Below are 18719 nucleotides of genomic sequence, written 5' to 3' on the forward strand. Positions count from 1 at the left end.
CATGCACCAGGTGCTTAATGAATGCCCGTGGTCTGATTACTTGCTAGATGAATGAAAAGATGCACAATGCTAGCTTAACGAAGAGTCCTGGGGAGAGGTCCAGAGGAAAGGCATGTAAGAGTGGCGGAGGTCAGGAGGTAGAGAAGGGCTGGAAAGCAGGGGGTGGCGAGTGGCCAGGAAAACAGGGGCGGGGGGGGGGGGAGCCTAGGGAAGCAGGGGAGGTGGGGTAGGGTGGGCAGGGCCGCCACCCGTAGGTTGAGAAAGGCGCAGGTTCCTGGCCCAAGCAGGTGGAGCCTGAGGGTCACTGACTCGCGGAAGGGGAGGGGCACTGGCCTCCGGGACTCACCCAGGCTGCCTCCCCGCCCGCCAGACTCTGCTCCCGTCTCGTCGGTCCCTGCTAGCGGCTTCCTGAGTCCCGTGGACACTTTAAAGGGTAAGCGGGGGCCTTGGATCGGAGCACGGTGCCCGGCCGGGCTCTGCCCGTTGGTGCCCTTGGACTCCAGACTGCGGAGTTTGCCTTCTCACCTGGGAGCCTCGGTCGGGACACCGTCCCAGGTCCCCAAGTGTGGGAGTGCTAGGGGATGGGAAGGAGAATGGGGGGCTCCGAGCTCATCGCGGGGTCAGAGGAATGCAGGGAATCGGAGAATTCTTTTCCTTAGGAAGACTGCCCGCTGGCTGGGCGCCTGGCACGCCGCCCACCCAGCTACAACGATAGATGTGGAGGAGGGTGCCCGTCAGTGTAGACGAAAGAGGAAAAAAGGAGGGGACTGACAGTGAGGGGAAATGGGAGAGGACATCTTTTTTTCTTGGAGAAATTCACTTTTTAAAAAAAGTCGCAGAAACATCAGCCGCCTCGCGTTCTCCTTGAATGCCGAGTTCTTATTTCTAAGTTTGAGAATCGGGGTAATTGACTGCAGTTGGTGGCGTTGGGGGCCTGTGGGAGAGCCTAGGAGCGGGTCCTGGCCGGGGCGAGGCCAGCATCCCTTTGCATTCCATAGAGACTGGAAAAGGCTAGCCTCGAGGGACGCCAGAGAAAGCAGCAGCTCAGCCCATGGGATCACCCACGGAAATGGGAAAGAAGCCTTCGCGAGCCGCTGCTGGCCACTCCTAGACCGTTGCATCACTACAGGAAAGCCCAGCCTGGAAAGGAAGGGAGTGGGAGAAAATACACCACAAAGCCGCCTTTTCTGACCCAGGCTGGTTGGGAAATAGGGGTGGAGGAGGAAGAATGAGCACATTCATTTCAGGATTACCTGTTCGTGAGCTTACTAAATACAAATATTTAACCAGTTTCATTTAAAAAAAAATTCATTTGGAAAAAAAAATCCGTTTGACCCTTGCTGACTTGGAATTATCCCCAAGACTCTAAATCTTTAGTCCTCAGTTGGTAATAACAATTTAGACAGTAAAGCTTGCAAGGTAAGCTTATGGTTTCAATGTATTCCCATGTGGTTTATTTCTCTGTCTGTGCATAATTTATAAAGTGCCTACTATGTACTGTCACTATACTATGTGATGAGGGCCAACATTTAGGAGATGTAGGCATATGTCACTAGGCTAGGGGATGAGGGAGATTGGGTTTAGGGGTCATCTAAGCCAACCCTTTCATTTTACAGATGGGGAAACTGAGGCTTAGACAGGGTTGGTTGTGGGGTTTTTTTATGTGACTTACCCAGTGTCTCACAGAAGTGGCAGAGCTGAGATTTGAGGCCTTCAAATCTAGCACTCAACCTAACAGTTGAAAACTTTTTTTTCATATTTTTACCATTGACTCCTAAACAAGTACTTTTTTTTTTTTTACCAAGAACCTTTTCCCCAGGGCCATTGATCCCATCCTCTTCCATGTCCTTATCAAGGACCTCTCTAGTTAATCTTTGAGCTCTCTACTGTCTTCTTTGTTCCTGCTCATGACTCCCTTAGTTTACCCTAAAAACCTTCCCCTCAGCTCCTACAACCCTAAGGTCCCCATCGATTTTCTTACCTTAAAAAGTAGCCTGGCCATTGTCATGGCACATGACTAAACCTTTGTTTCTGGGGGAGGCTGAGGATGGTGGATGGCTTGAGTTTGGGGCTTTTGAATTACAGTAGGGCTAAAGTCAATTGGTTGTCTGCACCAATACAGTGAGCCCCCGAGAGGTGGGGACCACCACGCTGCCTAAGGAGGGGCAAACTGATCCTGGTTAAAATGCCCATGCCGATCAGTCCTGAGATGGGATCTGTGAGTGGCCACTGAATTTCCAGCCTGGATGGGACAAGGAGACCAGTCTCAAAAAAAAAAAAAAAAAGAGTAGATTTCTTCTTTCCTCCCCTTTATCTCTCCTCTTGGCTTTCATGACATCACATTCCATTGATGCTTTTCCTACTTCTCTGGCCCCTCCTCTGTCTCCATCCTTGGCTTCCTCCATTCCTCCCACCACCTATGTTCTCTCCTTATCTCTCTTTGTAAGTAATCCTGGCTGGCTCCCCTGAGTTCTCCTGCCTGGCTACAGGATCTCTCTCCCTTGCTGATCTCATTCATTTTATCAGCTTCAGGGATCATATCCCTGTGAATGATGCCCATCATCTCTACCTCTCTTCAGAGCTTCAAACATGAATTTCTAGCTGCCTCCTGGACATCTTGTTGGTGGCTCAAACTCTGCTGTCCCATACTGAACACTGTCATTCCCCAAACCTATTTCTCCTCTAGAGTTTTGGATTTTCACTAATGGCATCACTCTTCTCCTAGTGACGTATATCTAGCATCATCTCTGACTTTTCATTCTCATCTCCCACATGTAAGGCCATCAAGCCCTATCAGTCCTATTTCTTTAATATCTCCAGTATCCAGCATCTTTTTTGTTTTTACTACTGCCATTGACTTGATTCTGTTACCTGAACTAACCCAGTATCGTTCTAGCTGGCGGGGGGCACAGGGTAGGTTATAAAGGCCTTTCAAAGCCAAATGTTGACTCATATTTTAGTCATGTCCAACACTTCATGATCCCATATGGGATCTTCTTGGCAAAGATACTGGAGTGGTTTGCCATTTCCTTCTCCAGCTCATTTTACAAATAAGGAAACAGAGGGTTAAGTGACTTGACTGGGGGCACACAGCTAGTAAGCTATTAGAATTGATTGAACAGCAGGGTAATGTGGTCAGATATATACTTAAGGAAGATTAATTTAAGAGCTGAGTAGATGATGGACTGGGATGGGGAAAGACTTGAGGCTGGTAGACTCACCAACAGGCTATTGTAATAATCCCTTAGAGTGACGGTAGTGTCAGAAGGGGACCTAAACAAGAAATGTAGGGAAGGCAAAATTGACAGGACTTGTCACCCAGTTGGATATGGGAGGGTGGGGGTGATGAGAAAGCTGTCTCTGGGACTCCAGTCTATTCTTCCTCTAATCCATTCTGCTGATTAAACTTAGTCTTTTTATTCCCTGTACCTAGCACAGTGCCTTGTGAATAGTAGACACTTACTATATACTGGTTGGATAAGTTTAGTTTTAATAAAGATGTTATCAAATAATGTCACTCCTCTGCTCCTGGAGTAGATGGGACAATAACAATAACATTTGTATATATTCAGAATTTGCCAATGGAATGAGACATCTGTAAAACACAGCATAGAGTCCTTAACAAATGCTTGTTCCCCATCATCCATCCCTACTAACTGTCTCCCTCACAACATCCCTGGGAGGTCAGTAGTCCAAATATTATTCTCTGTAGGGGTCAGGTGGCTTGCTCCTGGTCACAGGACTAATAAGTATTAAGCCTGTTCCATGATGGAACAGAGTGCTGTATAGTGTTAGACTCTTGTTTGTTTCAGTTGTGTCTGACTCTGTGAAACCATTTGGGGTTTTCTTGACAAAGATCCTGGAGGGGTTTACCATTTCCTTCTCCAGCCCATTTTACAGATGAGGAAACTGAGGCAAAAGGGTCAAGTGATTTGCCCAAGATCACAAAGCTAGTAAGTATCTGAGGCCAGATTTGAACTCACAAAGATGAGTCTTCCTGACTCCAGAACTAATGCTCTTTCCAAACTGCATGGTGTTTCATTAGCATTAGACTAAAATTCTTTTTAACCTTCCAATTCAAAACTTATTTTATGCAAAGAATTTGTAGTGCTTTTTTCTGTTAATTTCTGGGGTAGGTGGCAGGGGCAGGAAGGGTATGTTAAAAGTCATTGGATATTTCAAAATAGTTCCTGGACCAGGGAGAAAGTATTTTAATTTCTCAACCAGATTTGAAAATGACCCAGTAAGTGTGCTTAAATAATGGATTCTCTTGGGAAATATGCCTTGGATTCTTTGCCAGGACTCCTTCCAGGAATTGTGTTCTTTGTTAGCATGGTAAAAATCTTAGTGAGATTCAGTATAGGGTATCCTTCTGCTGAAAAACCTGACTTTTTTATTCTATGTCATAGCATAAGACATTGAGGGAGAAAACATTCCTGTTGCACTATGAGAATTATTAATGGAGGTTTCTGAATCAATTAAAAAAACTCTTGGTTAGGGCCCAAAGGAGTCAAAGTGAAGATAGTTGTGACCTGAGCAGATCACATGGGACTGTTTGGTCTGACCTTTGGAAAGGGAAATTGGGGATCAGCATCATTTAATTGAATTTTATTCTATATTATAGAAGAAGATAAATTTGCAAAGTCCTCAGACTCAAGGTTTATGTCTTCATCTTCTGTGCATGGACCAGTTGTGCAAGAAATGTTTTTGGGGAATGAATAAAGAAATATATCAATAATTTAATATTTCAGTTAAATTTTTTCTTTAGCCTTCTGAAAAAAATTCCATTTTATCTTCCGATTATTTGAGGGGAAAAGAGAAAAAGGTGGTGTAGGGATTAATCCACCTTGGAGTTATAGTATTTATACTTTATTGAGTTTCCCTTTTTTCATAGGTGGGTCAGTCCTCAGCTTGAAGTGAAAGTGGGATATCATGGCATCAGTGTGGGTGAGTAGAGACCAAAGTATTCTTCAGAATTTAGATGTGAGATCTTTGGCCAAAGAATCCCTTTTTTCCTGGCCCTTCTTTCCACCCTTGCCCATCCAGATAAAAAAAGGGGGAAGTCTATAAGAAAGTTCCTTTGGGATAATAAATCAGAAGTATTTCAAAGAAAGCTAACCATATATCAAAGAGAGTAATTTTCAAAACAAAAGAAAATAAAAAGCCCATTCTGTGAGATGGACCATACAGGCTACAAACAGGGATGGCTCATAAATTCAAGATAATTAGCATTTATTAAGCAAGTGACTACTTGGTTCTGCAGGCTTTTTGCTATATGGCACCCATATTCTCATTTATTTCTGTCTGTTATCTCAGGAGAAAGAAATAGAAGGAAGCAAGGGAGTGGATGGCTTAGAAATTGCAGAAAGTGGGGTTAGTTAAAAAAAAGGGGGAGTCGGATAGAGAAGGAAGACAAAGGAGAGAAGAATAGTAGAGGTCAAGAGACCTTGGGAAAGACGGAGAACAGGAGGGCTTGGACTAGAATCTGGCCGCTTGATGAAGTCTGAGGATCCAGTTTTAAATGTATTATCCACTATGAGCCAATGGAGATTTCTGAGGAAGAGTATGAAGTGGTCAGATCTGAGTTTTAAGAATATCATCTAGGCAGCTGAGTGGAAGCTGGCTTGGAGAAGGGAGATACTTGAGTCCAGTTAGGAGGCTCTTGTCCAAGTGAGAGGTGATGCTCTAAGGGAGTGGAAAGAATAAAGCTGGTGAGAGATGAATATAGAAGCGATCGTATTAAAAGGAGGACTGGAAGAGAAGGGTGCTCTGTCTAAAGTTGTGATAACGCATATATGCATTGCCAATGATATTCTAGAAAAAAATGGCTCTGTTTTTTGCTGTGTAACTTAGAGTGATGACACTGATGGGAGAAATTTCAGGTCAAGGAAGAGGGTGGGAAGTCTGGGAGAGAGACTGGGGACAGGAACATCTAGGGTTTCTCAATTCTTGCTACCTTCATGGCCTGTTAGAATAGTGGCTCTTAGCAAGAATCCTAACTATGAAAATAAGGTGGGGCCTCTGTCCGTTTCCCTAGCTCAGTATTGTCTGGGATATCTAGCTTTGCCTACTGTCCCTATGGGCAGCTGCCCTTCTGTTCAATTTGTCCTTGTTCAATTGTTTTCAGTCATTTCTGACTCTATGTGACCCCATTTGAGGTTTTTTTTAGCAGAGATACTGGAGAAGTTTGGCATTTCCTTCTCCAGCTCATTTTACAGATGAGGAAACTGAGGCAAACAGGGTTAAATGAATTGTCCAGGGTCCCACAGCTAGTAAGTGCCTGAAACTGGATTTGAATTCAGGTCCTCCTGAATTTAGAGCCAGTGGTCTATGTACTACACCCCCTAGCTGCTTTCTGTCCATATGACTACTTTAAACTCATATATAGGGACAGCTAGGTGGAGTCAGGAGAACCTAAGTTCAAATCCAGCCTCAGACACTTGACACTTACTAGCTGTGTGACCCTAAACATTTATAAACATTGACTTATGTTATGATATCTTATATGCATATGCACACAGTATATGTTCCTTTGGGGTGGTAGTATCTTTTACCCCAGGACTGAAAGTTATATATAATTACGTGTCTTGTGGGGCTTTGCTTTTTTGTGGTTCAGCTAATCTGGGCCTTTTTCCTATTTTGATCAGGACCTTCCTTATCAGGGTGGTTGCAGCTTCCTGGCTGGTGTACAAACACGCAGTATTTCTTCTTTGAGTAAATATTAGGAAAAAATAAGGCTTGGCCAGTACACAAAGGGTCCTTTACAGGAAGCTGAGGAAGAATTAGACTTTACATCCAGAGAAAATGTTACAGATGACCATGCAGCAAGGGCCAAGAAGATGCTTGGAAGGACACGGGGAGTGAGAGAAGTTTTGCAGGGATGATTCAGATGAATTCATCACACAGTGCTTCTTAAACTCTTGGGGTCAGTGGCTGTACAGATCAATGGAAGGCCACCCCAATGTGAGCCCAAGATGCCATCACTGTCACTGTCGCTACCAGCTGTGTAATCCAGGGGAAGTCACTTAAATGCTCTCAAAGCCTCAGTTTCCTCATCAGTGAAATGAAAGGGGTCGATGTGACGGCTTCCAAGGGCCCTGACAGCTCCAACCTCACAATCCAATGGCTTTAGGATCCTATGATCATCTGACCTGTTTCTATTGTACTTCAAGATCTTGCAAAATATGTTCCTCATGATGTCACTGTGAGGCAGGTAATACAGGGATCCCTGTTTTATGACCAAAGGAATGGAGGCTTTAAGAGGTAAAGGGCCGGATTGGTTGTTATGGGTGTTCAAATCCCAGCTCTGCCACTTACTATTGGTGTGATGTTGGACTATCAAGACTACTTATTGAGTGCCTACTATGTTCTAGGCAGCTGCTTGGCTTTGGGCATAGAAAGATAAAAATGGAACGGCTTCTGCCCTTTTCCATTGTGCCCAGTCATTGGAGCTTCTGGGACAGCCAGACTTCACAGTGGAGCAAAGGGATAGCTTTCCGGGCCACTGTCCCCATGTTCCCAGAATATAGGACCACAGCATTTCCCCCATCTCCCATGAGCTCTCCCCAGTCCCAGGCAGAGCCTTTGTTTTTCAGTTTGTCAGTATCGGAAGGATAACAACTTTGTCACTTGCGCAATGGCAATGGTGAAGGAGTTATTTAGGCAGGCCACTCTTGGAGAAATGAGCTGGACGGGCCCAAGTGGCTTCTTGACCCCATTTTGACCCCATTCTTCTTGAATCACATTCAGCACTGTCAGAGTGGTGCCAATTCTCTTCTCAATTCCTTACCCCTGGCATATTCTAAAGAATTCTAGGGAAGTCTCCAGTGAGACTCACTATGTTTGGTCAGATTTTATAGGAAAAATTTTGCTTCCTAGTAGTTTGGAAACAGTCAGTTAAATACTGAAATGTTCACATTGCAGCAAAAACTACAAATCCTATTTTCATATGTTACAGACTCCAGGTACAACAAAGATGTTAGCAACCCATAGAACTTATACCACCAGTGAGTTGAGTGTCAAACCATCCTGCTCTAATTTAATTAATTTGTTATTTAATTATGTTATGTGATATTAACATCTATAATATAATATAGAATTATTATGTTATATATTTACATAATTAATTATTAAATTAAATACTCTTTTAAATTAATCAATTAATAAGTGTTTATTAAGTACCTGTAACTGAGCACTAGGAGCTAGAGATACAGACAGAAAAATGAAAATAGTCCTTACCTTCAAGCAGTTTATATTTTATCGGGGGAAACAGCTAAAGTTTATGCAAAATTTCTACAAAATAAATTCATAAATACAGGATAATTAGTAAAGGTGGGAAGGAAATGGTAGCTAGTGGGAAAGAGGAAACATCTTCATTTAAAGCTGATGTGTGATCCCTCCCCATGATCCTTCTCTTTCCCATTCACCATGCAATGCCCTCTTTGGATCAGTGCCCGTTCACTTCTAGGTTTTGGTTGCCCACAAGAGCACAAATTTCCTTTCTCCTGAGATGGCCTGTTATCCATGGAAGCATAACATTCTCTTAGAGGAAGTGTTTTCCATCCATACAAACTCTCTACAGATAGTTGTAAAGTCCCCATGTCATTATAAACTGGACTTCTTTCCACATGAATTGTTTCCTTCCGATTACCTGCAGTATTTTCTTCTTGTCCTGGGAGCTCTGGAATTTTGCTATAATATTCCTGGGAGTTTTCATTTTGGGATCTCTTTCTGGAGGTGATCAGTGGATTCTTTCAAATGTCTTTTTTCCCTTCTGGTTCTAGAATATCAGGGCAGTTTTCCTTGATAATTTCTTGATCTAGACTAGTGTTTTTTTTTTTTTTTATCCTGGCTTTCTGGTAGTTAAATAAATCTTAAATTCTTAAATTATCTCTCCAGGATCTATTTACCAGGTCAATTATTGATCCAAGGAGATATTTCCCATTTTCTTTTATTTTTTCATTCTTTTGATTTTGTTTGTTTCTTGATTTTTTTCATAAAGTCATTAATTTTCATTTGCTTAATTCTAATTTTTAAGGAATTATTTTATTCAGTGCACTTTTGTAATTTCTTTTCCATTTGGCCAATTATACTTTTCAGGAATTCTTTTCTTCTTCAGTGAATTTTTGTACATTTTTTCCATTTTTGTACTTCCTTTATCAAGTTGTTTTTTTTCATGATTTTCTTGCATTACTATCATTTCTTTTTTGCTAGTTTTTCCTCTACCTCTCTTATTTGATTTTGAAAATCCTTTTTTGAGCCTTTCCAGGAATTATTTTTTGAGCCTGAGACCAATTTCACATATTTCTTTGATGCTTTGCCTGTAGCCATTTTGACATTGTTGTACTCTTGTGAATTTTGGTTTTGATTTTCTCAAATGTTTGTTGAATTCTATAAACCCAGTGGCCCCTTTGTACAGCATAGTATGAGAGTGGGGCAATCTGCCAATCACAGTGATATCTCTCAGGCATCACTGAATTTCCAAGCATATGCCCCCCCCCTTAGGGGACAGCAGTCACCCTTAAGATAATAGGATTTAGAATTCAGAGTTACCCTAGTGATTTTATAGTCTAGCCTCTTTATTTTTCAGATGAGAACACTGAAGTCTAGGAAAGCTCCCCTAAACTTTCTTAATTCTAGTGCTTTTCTTTTTAGTTATTTTCTATTTATCTTATATATAGCTTGCTCTGTATGTTTACATACACATGTGTGTGTATAAATATAATTATATATATTTATGTATATATACAAACATATTTATGTATATACACAAATATATATGCTTATGCATGTGTGTGTATGTGCGTGTGCGTGTGTGTGTGTGTGTGTGTGTGTGTAGTCTCCTCAATTAGATTATAAGTTTCTTAGGGCAGTAATTGTCTTTTGCCTACCCCCCCTCCCTTTTAGCATCTGTTAATAATCTTTAGCTTCTTAAAAATAAATAAATAAATAAATTTTAGTTTTCAACATTCACTTCCATAAGATTTTGAGCTTTAAATTTTCTCCCCCTCTTTCTCCTCCCCTCTCCCCAAGATGGCATGCAATCCGGTATAGGCTCTACTCATATATTCATATTAAACATGCTTTCACATTAGTCATGTTGTAAGGAAGAATTAGAACTAAATAGGAGAAACCACAAGAAAGAAGAAACAAAACAATAAAAGAAAAGGAAAGCAAATCGTATAGTTCCATCCATATAGTTCAGACTCCGTAGTTTTTCTCTGGATGTGGATAGCATTTTCCATCGAACCTTTTGGAGTTGTCTAAGATCCTTGCACTACTGACAAAAGCTAAGTCTACCAAGGTTGTTCATCACACAATGTGATTGTGACTGTGTACAATGTTCTCCTGGTTCTGCTTTTGCCTCTTTTTGTGTCCCCAGTGCTTAGCAAAGTTCCTGACACATAGTAGGGGTTTAATAAATATTTATTGAATGAATGAATAAAATGACTTGCCCAAGTTACAGTGGTTTCAACTTGGAGGAACAGTATTCAAATACCAGTCCTCAGATTTCAAATCCCACAATCTTTCCACTACCCCACACAAGCTCTTCCCTCCACCCTCATCTCACCTTCCTAACGATGTCCTTTTTGTCACAAAAATGATTTTTTTTTAATCAAAAAAGATCATTTAGAAATGGGTAGAGGGGAAAGAGAACCTATATTTGCAAGAAGAAAAAGAGACTTAGCTGTTACTCTCATACAGTCCTTAGGTTTTGTTGTTGGGGGGTGGGGACGGGGCAGGGAGGTTGGCTTTAGATTCAGTTTTCTCCCTAGAACATGTATGTAACCCAAAACATGGAGAGTTCCTGTCTAAAGAAGGTGGAACTCTGCCCAAACACAATTTTTTTTGATGATTGTTTCTGGGAACAATACTAACTTAGGTCACTGCATGAGAATTTGGTGATCTCAGGAATGTACTATCCAGGAATTTAGTTTGCAGTGAATAGAAACTAAAAGCTGGCTCAGATTGCAGGCATGACAGTGAGCAAGAGAGAAGACAGCAGTGCAAAAAGCTTTGTTTGCCTTTCCCTCAGCCAACATTCCTAAAACAAAGAGTTCATTATTTAGCCCTTCTTCCTCCTCACCCAGAAAGGAATTCCTGATTTGTTGGGTGGGTTTGGTTTCATTGTCGTTGTTTTCAAGGACTGCTAAAAGCATTCAGAGGCACAGACTAAGAGATGCCCTTTTACCATGACAATTTATTTTTTTTTTGGCATTTATTGCAAATGTTTCAAACAATTTGCAACCAATATGGCATGGTGAAAAGAACTCTGAAGTGGGAGTGAGGATATAGCTACTGTTCCATGTAGTTAGTTATTTAACCTTCTCAGGCCTTATTTTTTTTTTTTTTTGAGGAGGGAAGGCAATGCAATTGGGGTTAAGTGACTTGCCCAAGGTCACACAGCTAGTAAGTGTGTCAAGTGTCTGAGGCCAGATTTGAACTCAGGTCTTCCTGACTCCAGGGTCGGTGCTCTATTCACTGTGCCACCTAGCTGCCCCCTCCTCCAGGCCTTATTTAATCCATCAACAAAATGGGGATGAGATATTGAACTTGCTGATCATTAAGGCCCCTTTCATCTCTAACATTCCTTGATTCTGTAACTCTAATTCAAGAATGATTCTGCTCCTTTAAGGCAGTTATAGAGCAATTGAGTGTTGGATTTAGGGGTCAGGCACATCTGCATTAAAATCCTGTTACTGCCACTATTTTACCTTGAGAAGTGACTTAACTTTTCTAAACCTCAGTTTCTCGACCAGTTCAATGGGGTTAGTACCTCTCTCACAAGATTTAGGGGTAGTTAGAAAAAAGGACATTTAGAATTGATGTTAGGTGTTTGATGCTTTTTCCTTAGGAGTATTCTTTGTTTACCTTGATAAAGCAGCAAGGTAGTACAGCGCTTGGAGTCAGGGAGACCTGAATTCAAATTCTGCCTCATATGTCCCCTAACTGTATGACCCTGGGCAAGTCGCTTAGCCTGCACTATCTTCAGTTTGCTTATCAGTAAAATGAGCACAACAGTAGCACCTACTTTCCAGGGTTGTTGCCAAGAACAATAGAGTTGGCATGCATAAAGCACTTTATAGACCTTAAAGTCCTAGTCCTTACTAGCTGCTGCTGCCATTGTTATGCCACTTTTCCTCTAAAAAACCATTCTCTATTTAAAACACCACCAACACAAATATGTCAGCAAGAATTCATATAAAACATTTTCTCATGAAGACAATTTAAGTCCATTATGGTTCTGCTTTAAGTCTACTCTGATCTTAGTCTTAAATCCATCAACGTCTCTAAATAGAACTAAATGTGACTTCCACATTAAAGAAGAGATCAAAACAAAATATCCTATTAATCCCTTGATGTACAAGGATAAAATTAAGCTATGTGACTCCACTGAAAAACTCTCTGTCATGCTCCATCTTGTGAAATCTTATTAAAATATCAAAGAAAGGGGCGGCCAGGTGGCTCAGCAAGTAAGAGCACTGGCTCCAGTGTCGGGATGACCTGGATCAAATCCAGGCTCAGATACTCAGCACCACACCCAGAAATAACTGGCCGTGTAACCTTGAGCAAGTCACTTAACCCCAATTGCTTATAAAAAATAAAATAAAATAAAGTATCAAAGAAAAATTTATTTGGATATTAAATAAACTGTTTGCAAAAATAGGAAAAGAAGGAATTCCACAAAATACTTTCTGTTATAATGTCGTCTTGTTATCTACGCCAAGGAGAGTCAAAACAGAGAAAGAATATATCTGTAATGAGTATTAATGTGAAAATTTTGAATATACATATCTAATCTAAATATATATAAATGTATTATACACATATTTGGATATAAAATATATCTAAATATAAATATCAGTTGAACTCAGTAAGTATAAAGTTCTTGATGTAGATCCAGGAAAGAGAATGAAACCTTTAAGTTTTAATCTGGAGGTTGGAATGAGCTTAATAGATGAAGGTAGTAGTAACAGATATTTTAGTCTTCTTCAAGCACAGCTATTTAATGTAAGCCTATAAAATGCACGACAACAGATTTGGAAAGTATCCTATTCAAAATCTGTATAATATTAATGAAACACAGGATTTATCATCATAAGGCAAGATTAATACTTCCTGAACAAGAATGACGAAAAAAAGATTGGTAGATATTCTCAGAGTAGACGATAAATAGGTGATAATCCTCTTCCTCTTATACTTTGGGGAAAAAACAGATGGCACCTCATTGAGCAATACTATAGGCTAGTAACGGGTGCATATCCAGGACTGACTGAATATAACTGAAAGCAGGTTATCTCCAGATGGTCACAAAAGGATATTGTTAATATTTCTGTTTTCCTGAATTTTTATGAGACTTTTATACCCTAATATAGTGTTTCAGTTTTGTAAAAGTGTTATAGAATGCAAAGATATATGTATTTTCCTTTTTATTCCCATTTAATAATCACTAGAAATCCAACTTTTCTTAAACTCTCCTCAGGTAGATTTTTTTCTTATTCATTTTTTCTTTTTCATTTCTTTCTTTTAAAATTATTTTAGTTTATGTATGAAAGATCTACATTTAAGTATTATTATTTTATTATCTATTTCTCTTTGTTCATATAAGTCTTCATAGATTTTTCTGAAACCAACCTGCTTGTCATTTCTTAGAGCACAGTATTTTTCATCACAATCACGTACCATAACTTGTTCAGCCATTCCTCAATTGATGGGCATCTCCTTGATGTCCAATTCTTTGCCAGCACAAAAGAGATACAGTAAGTCCTTTTCCCTTCTCTTTGATCTTTCTTGGATACAGCCCTTGTAGTGGTATTGTTGGGTCAAAGGATATGCACAGTTTTTGTAGCACTTTGAACGTGGTTCTAAATTGTTCTCCAGAATAGTTGGACCAGTTCACAACTCCTTCAATGGTGCATTTGTGTCCCCATTTTTCCACATCCCTGTCCAGCATTTGTCATTTTCCTTTTCTGTCATGTTAGCCAGTTTGATAGGTGTGAGGTGGTATCTCAGAGATATTTTCATTTGCATTTCTCTACTCAATAGTAATTTAGAGGATTTTTTTTCATGTGACTCTCAATAGCTTTGATTTCCTCTGAAAATTACCTGTTCATATCCTTTGACTATTAATCAATTGAAAAATGACTTTTATTTTTATAAAATTGTCTCAGTTCCTTATATATTTGAGAAATGAGGCCTTTATCAGATAAACTTGTTATTACCCCCCATTTCCTGCTTTTCTTCTAAATTGGCTACATTAATTTTATTTGTGCAAAAACTTTTTAATTTCATGTAATCCAAATTATCCATTTTACTTCTCATGATCTTTCCTATTTATTTAGTCATAAATTCTTTCCTTATCCATAGATATGACAGATAAATTTTTCCATGCTTCCCTAAATTTCTTATGATATTATCCTTTCTGTCAAAATCATCTATCCATTTCGACTTTATTTTGGTATACTATGTGAGATGTTGGTCTATACCTAGTTTCTGCTAAACTGCTTTCTAGTTTTCCCAGTGATTTTTGTCAGAGTTTTTGTCCCCAAAGCTTGGATCTTTGGGTTTCAAACACTAGATTACTATTACCATTTACTTCTGTGTATTATATACCTAATATATCCCCCTGATCCACCACTTTATTTCTTAGCCAGTGCCAGATGACTTTGATGATTACTAGTTTGTAACAGAGTGTGAAATATGGTACTGCTAGGCCATCTTTCTTTACAATTTTTTTCATTTATTCCTTTGATATTCTTGACCTTTTGTTCTTCCAATTAATTTTGTTATTTTTTCTAACTCTATAAAAGAATTCTTTTGTAGTTTGATTGGTATGGTACTGAATAAATAAATTAGCTTAAAATATTGTCATTTTTATTATGTTGGCTCAGCAATTAATATTCTTCAGTTATTTAGATCTGTCTTTATTTGTGTAAAAAATGTTTCATAATTGTGTTCATATTATCCTTAGGTTTGTCTTGGTGGGTAGACTCCCAAGTATTCTATGTTGTCTGCAGTTATTTTAAATGGAATTTCTCTTTCTTTCTCTTCCTGCTAGGTTTTGTTTGTAGTATATAGAAAAGCTGATGATTTGTGTGGGTTTGTTTTATACCCTGAAACTTTGCTAAAGTTGTTGATTGTTTCAGTAGTTTTTTAGTTGATACTCTAGGGTTCTCTAAACATACCATCATATAATTTGATAGTTTTGTTTCCTCATTGACTATTTTTATTCCTTTAATTTCTTTTTTCTTGTTTTATTTCTATAAGTAGCGTTTCTAGTACAATATTGAATAATAGTGATAATAATGGACATGCTTGCTTCACTACTGATCTTAATGGGAAGGCTTTTAGTTTATCCCCATTACAGATAATGCTTGCTGATGGTTTTAGATAGATTCTACTTATCAGAAAGACTCCATTTATTCCCATGCTTTCTAGTTTCTGCTGGCCCTAGCCCCTTTTAGCTAGCTGGAAAGGTTTGCAAGTTCAGAGTGACAGGATTGAAGCCTCCCCTCCCCCATTGTGCCTACCTTGGTCACTTAGAAACAAGCCTTGGACCAGACTGAGCATTAAATCTGTGACCCTCCCCTTGGGGGTCGATGCACACAGATGCTGCTCATTCTGAACCTTGCCAAACATACAAGGCCAGGTGTGAGCTAGATCCATGACTGTTCTTTACCCTGGCAAACACTTGCAGATCAGCCCCATGCCTTGATGTAGGTCCCTTTCTTAGTCCACTCTGGATCTACAGCCCAGCTCTGGAGTTAGAGTGACAAGGCTCCTGACTGCCTTCTGTTCCTGCTACCTGCTAGGAGCTCTTTCCATTGGTCCCCACTGACAATGTCCAAGTCTATTAATAACAGAAAACCTCTTCATGAATCCAGGTACACAGTCTTCTTTCTAAGACCTCCACTTTGGGCTGAGATGAGAGAATGGCAGAATGAGTAGTCACGTTATTGACCAGTGTAGTCTTGGAATTTCTGAGAAGAGGCATACCTGAGTCAATAGGGATGGGCTCAAAAGGCTTTGTCAGAGAAGGAGCTGTGGACAGAGGGTTATTGCCACCCAAATGATTTAGTGTTTTCTATGTCCCAGACTTCAGGCTGTTTGCATTATGTATCAGCAATGCCATATTCACAATGCCTATAGAGATTACAAATATGCTGATATAATTATCCATCACAAAATACGTCAGGTTTGCCATTTGGGGAAATAAACTAGAAAATTTATTAAGATACCAAAAGACTGAGTCCCAAAACCAGAAAGTGAAAGCCATCAGAGTAGTTATGACATTGGCACAGGTAGATAAAGTAGAAAGCACCCACATTCTCAAGCCTTTAAAACAGAACAGGCTACCTCAGGCAAAAGTCCTCCTCTCCCCACTCACAGCAACCACCCAGCGTCCTGGAAGAGCGCTCCCAGCAGCTCCGGCCCCTGGCAGTCCTCATCAGGAGTCCTAACTCAAAAAAAAAAAGGCAACTGCCACCAACTGTCAACCTCAGGACCGTTAGCTCGGCTTTTCACTTTCTCTTGCTCTGCTATGTCAGCACATCCATGGGGCATGGGAGATCTTTAAATCCCATAACCCTTACACATTATTTCCTGTTGCAGTAGATTTACCCATGGATGCATGTCATATATGGAAACAAAGATGCATGACAAAAACTCACTAGGAGAACAAGACCTCCGCACTCTCCGTAGCTCTTACACTGGCTTTTTTCCCCACTCCCTTTAACATAGTACAGGAGACACAGTCCATGTCCTCTCATGATATATAATATGGACTAGCAGATATATAGCACCATATAGGAAATGAGTAGTTTATATATTTTTTTTTATGTGACAATGTCCTTTAGTGTGAAAAGATTAAAGGTTTTAATCAGAACTTAGAGAAACCTGTAGTGAAGTATCTTATAAGTATAAGGCATGGAGTAATCAGTGAATTAGTTATATGTGTGGGCTACTCCAGTCTGCATTTGACACTGCTAAAAAAAAAAAAAAAAGAAGCTGGGACACCAGTCCAGAGGTTCTGAGTCTTCCCTGCTTTTATCTATTGCCCAAAGGCAACTTTAGAAGGAAAAGATTGTTGGGCTCCTCAGCAAAAACTGCTCCCCTTCAGCTCTCCCATTTCCTCCCCCATCAGTCTTGCCACCCTGATTGTGTCAACATACCAGACTCGGGAATTATTCGAAAGTGGGAAACCTACAACTTAAGTTTTGATGATATTAACAGACTCTTTTATATACATAGTCAATTAATAGCCATTACCCTCTAGCTCTTTGGAAGAGGGCACAATAATGTGTCAGGAGGACGGAATGCAAACCTCAGAACTGTTAACAAGTAGGGAAAAACTATCACTGTGGTCTCTTTCTCTAGCTCTGTACTCACTGTGTTGAATATGTGGCAGAAACAAAAGGGAAAAGGCAAAAAAATGAGAAGCATTGCTTGCATAATTTTCAAATAACCAGCAGCTGATTATGTCTTTGTTTCCTTGTACCAAGTAGCATTCTATGCTAGGTAAATAGAGAATGACTGAGTCATGCAGATGGAGGGACAAGCTAACCACCCAAGCACAGGGATATTATAAGAAATCATCATCAGCCATTGTGGGAGAGTGCCACAGTGATTTTATTGACAACACCAGCCTTTTACCTGTTCTCTGTTCAGAGTAGCTTGACAGACAGTTGTTGAATAATTATAATTACCTTAGTATCTAAAATTCTGTATTTTGAGTGGTTTGGGTTTTTCATCAATTAGATTGTATTGAAACAGATTGCTCAATTTAATCTATTGACTGAGCAGACATAGTATCTCATTTTTTGTCTTTGTGGGAACATTAATTCTCCATTCACTTTGAAATGACAAGATAATAGCCTTTCACAGAAATGATATTAAGCGCTTGAGGAGAGACCAAATGAAGTCATGTTAATACAAGACAACAGTCAACCTCAGAGAATTATATAAAAAGGAAGTCACATCCATAACAGCTTAAAAAGAAACCTGATTATGATAATGAAAGAACAGCCATACTATGAAGAGGTATTGAGGAATGGAGAAAACCCAGCAAATGGATATTTATTTTCATTTGTCTTATTTTTTTAAGCGTCCTGTTTTTCCTTTTTAAAAATTTCATTGATATATTTTTCATATCACCTTCATTGTAAATACACCTCCTCCCAGCCTCTAGCCAACCATTCCTTATAACAAAAAGAATGATTTAAAAAAAGATGAAAATAATTTTAGCTAAACCAAACCAAATACCAACTAAGTCTGAGAGTGCATACAGTGTTCAACACCACCAGTAGCCTCCCACTCCTGTGAAAAGGTGAGGAATATACATTTTCTTATCTCTACTGTTAATATCCAAGCTTGGTCATTAACAATATACTTTTAAAAATTACAGTTAAAAACCATTTGTCCCTCTTTTCTTTTTTTTTTTTAAGCAATTGGGGTTAAGTAACTTGTTCAAGGTTACACGGCCAGTTATTTCTGGGTGTGGTGCTGAGTATCTGAGCCCAGATTTGATCCCCAAGTCATCCTGACACTGGAGCTGGTGCTTTTACTCACTGAGACACCTGGCTGCCCCTAAGCATTTGGGATTATGTAACTTGCTCAAGGTTACATGGCCAGGTGTTTCTGGGTAGGTGCTAAGTATCTGAGCCTGGATTCGATCCCAGGTCATCCCGACACTGGAGCCGGTGCTCTTACTCGCTGTGCTC

General features: G+C 39.8%; 1 protein-coding gene across 2 annotated transcripts in view; it reads left to right on the forward strand.

The window, feature by feature from the left end:
* The first annotated feature begins 234 nt into the window (after nt 1-234).
* ANXA3 (annexin A3) overlaps nt 235-18719 on the forward strand; it is a 46674-nt gene continuing 28189 nt past the window's right edge. The window contains exons 1-2 of one of the 2 annotated variants that reach the window (XM_069092767.1): nt 235-433; nt 4895-4947. In XM_069092767.1, coding sequence (XP_068948868.1) covers nt 4933-4947 — 15 coding nt within the window. In that variant the 5' untranslated portion in view covers nt 235-433; nt 4895-4932. Of the gene's footprint in view, nt 434-549; nt 1420-4894; nt 4948-18719 lie in introns of those variants that run through there. The other variant, XM_069092773.1, reaches the window with a different exon arrangement.

The sequence above is a fragment of the Petaurus breviceps genome, unplaced genomic scaffold (genome assembly GCF_028583685.1).
Source record: "Petaurus breviceps papuanus isolate PSGF00001 unplaced genomic scaffold, PetGlider_PUasm1.0 126, whole genome shotgun sequence".
Classification (NCBI taxonomy): domain Eukaryota; kingdom Metazoa; phylum Chordata; class Mammalia; order Diprotodontia; family Petauridae; genus Petaurus; species Petaurus breviceps.